General features: G+C 43.3%; 1 protein-coding gene across 1 annotated transcript in view; it reads right to left on the reverse strand.

Moving 5' to 3' along the window:
- The window catches only part of LOC107300516 (scm-like with four MBT domains protein 2), a gene marked incomplete at its 5' end in the record, with an annotated part of 29,629 nt that overhangs the window by 18,303 nt on the left and 7,927 nt on the right, over positions 1-3,399 (reverse strand). The window contains 2 exons of the mRNA XM_015829838.1: positions 385-532; positions 1,408-1,509. Coding sequence (XP_015685324.1) covers positions 385-532; positions 1,408-1,509 — 250 coding nt within the window. The remainder of the gene's footprint in view (positions 1-384; positions 533-1,407; positions 1,510-3,399) is intronic.

A 3,399-nucleotide genomic window follows, 5' to 3' on the forward strand; every position in this document is an offset into this window, starting at 1 on the left:
TAAAAGAGCCAAGGTTGCCTACCCCTGGTCTAGGAGGCTCACCACTTAGAACAGGAGGATTTAGGACAGGGGTAGGCAACCTTGGCTCTTTTATGACTCGTGGACTTCAACTCCCAGAATTCCTGAGCCAGCCATGCTGAGGGGAAAGGGAGAGGTTTCCAAGCTGAGCCATGCTGGCTCAGGAATTCTGGGAGTTGAAGTCCACAAGTCATAAAAGAGCCAAGATTGCCTAACCCTGCCCTATACCATTCTGGATAAATGATCGTTCAATCTCTTCTTAAAAACCTCCAGTGATGGAGCATCCACAACTTCTGGAGGCAAGTCGTTCCGCTGATAATGCAATCCCCCCCCAATCCAGCCCAATTCTTTGATGACAAGACAAACCTTTGGGAGGGGTGAGATGAACTCCATTTTTAAGGCACCACTGCACCGGCAGGATGCCCAAGGAATCAGCGTGGCAAAGCATCGTGGTGTTGTGTGGTTCGGGACGGAGGTCGTCAAGAGTGACTTGCATGAAATGGTGGTTGAAAACCTATAGAGAAACAACGGTCACTAAGCAAATCGTCGTAAGTCGAGGACCGCCCGTATTGTGGTGGGGCGAGAAAGGAAAAGTTCCAGAAGTTCTTCCAAGCTACTCAAGAGACAGTTTTATGCTCAATGATAACATGGGCAAAGTATTTTGGACATAACATAGAATTAGAAAACTGGCAAAGCCTTTGGGAAAGAAATTCTAAAACAACAAAAACAGTAGCGTACAAAGAAAATCTATACAAAATGTTTAATAGATGGCATTTAACACCGGTGAGGTTAGCAAAAGTGTTTAAAAATATATCAAGCAGTTGTTGGAAAGGTAGATAACAACCAGGCACTTATTACCATCTTTGGTGGACATGCTCCAAAGCCAAAAGATTCTGGTTCAGAATACACACATGGTTAGAGAAAATGACTTAAAAAACCATATAGAATTTAAGCCAGAACTATTTTTGTTAGGCATAATTGTAGGAAATTATGAGAAAGAGTATATACATCTAATTTTACATGTATTAACTGCAGCGAGAATTGTATTCGCTCAGAATTGGAAAAATGAAGATTTACCAATGGAGGAAGAGTTAATAAAAATTTTTTTTAGATTGTGCAGAAATGGATAGATTGACACTGAAAATGAAAGAGAAAGAAGATTCGGTTTATTTTAGATCATGGGACACGTTTTATCAATGGCTAGAAAAATGAGGTAGAAATTTAACATATATTAGTAAGTTAAATGTTAGAACCCAGACAATATGTTGCTGATAAAATATTAAGCACTTGTGATTATAAAAAATTTACACACACACACACACACACACACACACACCTCGGCTGCAAAAGATCTGATTTTAATTCTCAGTTCCGTTTTGGTTTCCTCACCTTGGTTATAGTAGCTGGGCAAATCGTGGCTGGTTCCCGTTGATCCACCACTTCCAGCTTCATCCCGACTGTAAACGAGTGCTCCCTCAGATCAGTGTGATCCTGGGGAAAAGATGTTGAGAACTTTGGACTCACGGCCAAGAGTTGGGTCCATCCTGCCAGTGATCGCCTGCTCAGGTAGTCCTCGACTTACTACTACTCTGTGCATTAATGATTCACCTGTGGAGATGGGTTACCAGCATCAAATTCCTGGGTGTGCAGCTAACGAGTAGGCTGGCTTGATCGCTCAACAGGGAGACACTGGTGAAGTGGGCACAGCAGCGCCTGCATTTTCTGCATCACATGAGAAAAGCACATCTTCCTTCCCCTGTCCTGACCACTTTCTACAGAGGGACGATGGAGAGCATCCTGTCATACAGCATCACAGTCTGGTTAGGAAGCATCTCTGCTTCAGACAGGAAGGTGCAGAGAGTGGTGAGGACAGCAGAAAAGATCATTGGCAGATAACTCCCTTCAGTCCAGGACATGGCACAGAAGCGTTGCTTGAGCAGGGTCCGCAAGATTGTCTGGGACACGACACATCCTCTTCACAACCTGTTTTCCTTGTTCCCTTCCGGGAGGAGGGGGCTCCGTGGCATCCGAAGCAGAACACCTAGATTCAGTCATAGCTTTGTTCCATACAGTATTAACCTTGTGAACTCTCAAGCTTCCTCCTTCCGTTGTGTATTCAAGATGGACAGTGAATAATATTTATATGTTACTTCTGTGTAAGGCTGTAGGTCTATAATATGTTTTAAATGTGTTATGTATACGTACACTTTGAGAGGAAGCAACTACATTTCATTTTTAATGTGTGCCATTGTGCCCACAGGAAAAAAAATGACAATAAAGGTTATCTATCTATCTACAAGGGATCGTCAAATTTCCACAGTGAAGCAAGACGGTGGTTAAGTGAGTTTTGCCCCATTTTATTTTATTTTTTTTAATTTGTATTGATTTTCCAGTTTTACATTTAAATATTTGAAAAGCAACGAGGCGGCTGGGTTGGTTCATAATTCAATAACATACCAATTTCTTTACTACAGATCACCAACTAGCACATTAAATATTTCCTCTCTTTTTCCCTTGGTATTTACTGTCTCACATTTAAATTAATTTAAATTAGTTTTGCCCCATTTTATGACGGTTGCTGGGTGAATCGTTGCAATTAAGTGAATCGGTCATTAAGCGAACCTGGCTTCCCCCATTGACTTTGCTTTGTCGGAAGCCAGCTGGGAAGGTTTACTAATGGCGATCACGTGATCACGTGTTGCCACAACTGTCCTAAATACGTGTCAGTTGCCAAGCATCCGAGCTTTGATCACGTGACCACGGGGATGCTGCCACGGCCGTGTGAACACCGGTCGTAAGTTGTAACTTTGATCGGTCACTAAACAAAGTAATTCGAGGACTATCAGTACTAAGTTTCATTTAGCATTTTTCTCCATTTTTTTCCTGGGGTTCCTGCATGTGTTGGTATGTGAGGAAGCCCAGTGAGATGAGGCGAAGAGAGGCAACCCAAGGAACGGTCAGGTAAGAGAAGGCACATAGGTCATTTGTCTCCATCCTGCACGGGCAAACAATATAGACTAGGGCTTGTTCATTTACTGAACTGATTAAATATTCAATATTCATTAGACCAGAAGTGTCCAACCTCGGCACCTTTAAGACTCGTGGACTTCAACTCCCAGAATTCCCTAGCCAGCATGAGTTGAAGTTCACAGGTCTTAAAGGTGCCAAGGTTGGACTCCCTGTGTGTGTGTGTGTGTGTGTGTGTGTGTGAGAGAGAGAGAGATAGAGGGGGGGGAGAAAAAGAGAGGGAGAGAGGGAGAGAAAGAATAAGGGAGAAAGGAAGAGGGAGGGAGAAGGAGGGAGAGAGAGAAGGAGGGAAAGAGTGGGAGAAAGAGGGAGGGGTAGAGAGGGAGGGAGGGAAAGAGAGAGAGGAGGGAGAGA

This window comes from Protobothrops mucrosquamatus, unplaced genomic scaffold (assembly GCF_001527695.2).
Source record: "Protobothrops mucrosquamatus isolate PMUCROS unplaced genomic scaffold, P.Mucros_1.0 scaffold7304, whole genome shotgun sequence".
Classification (NCBI taxonomy): domain Eukaryota; kingdom Metazoa; phylum Chordata; class Lepidosauria; order Squamata; family Viperidae; genus Protobothrops; species Protobothrops mucrosquamatus.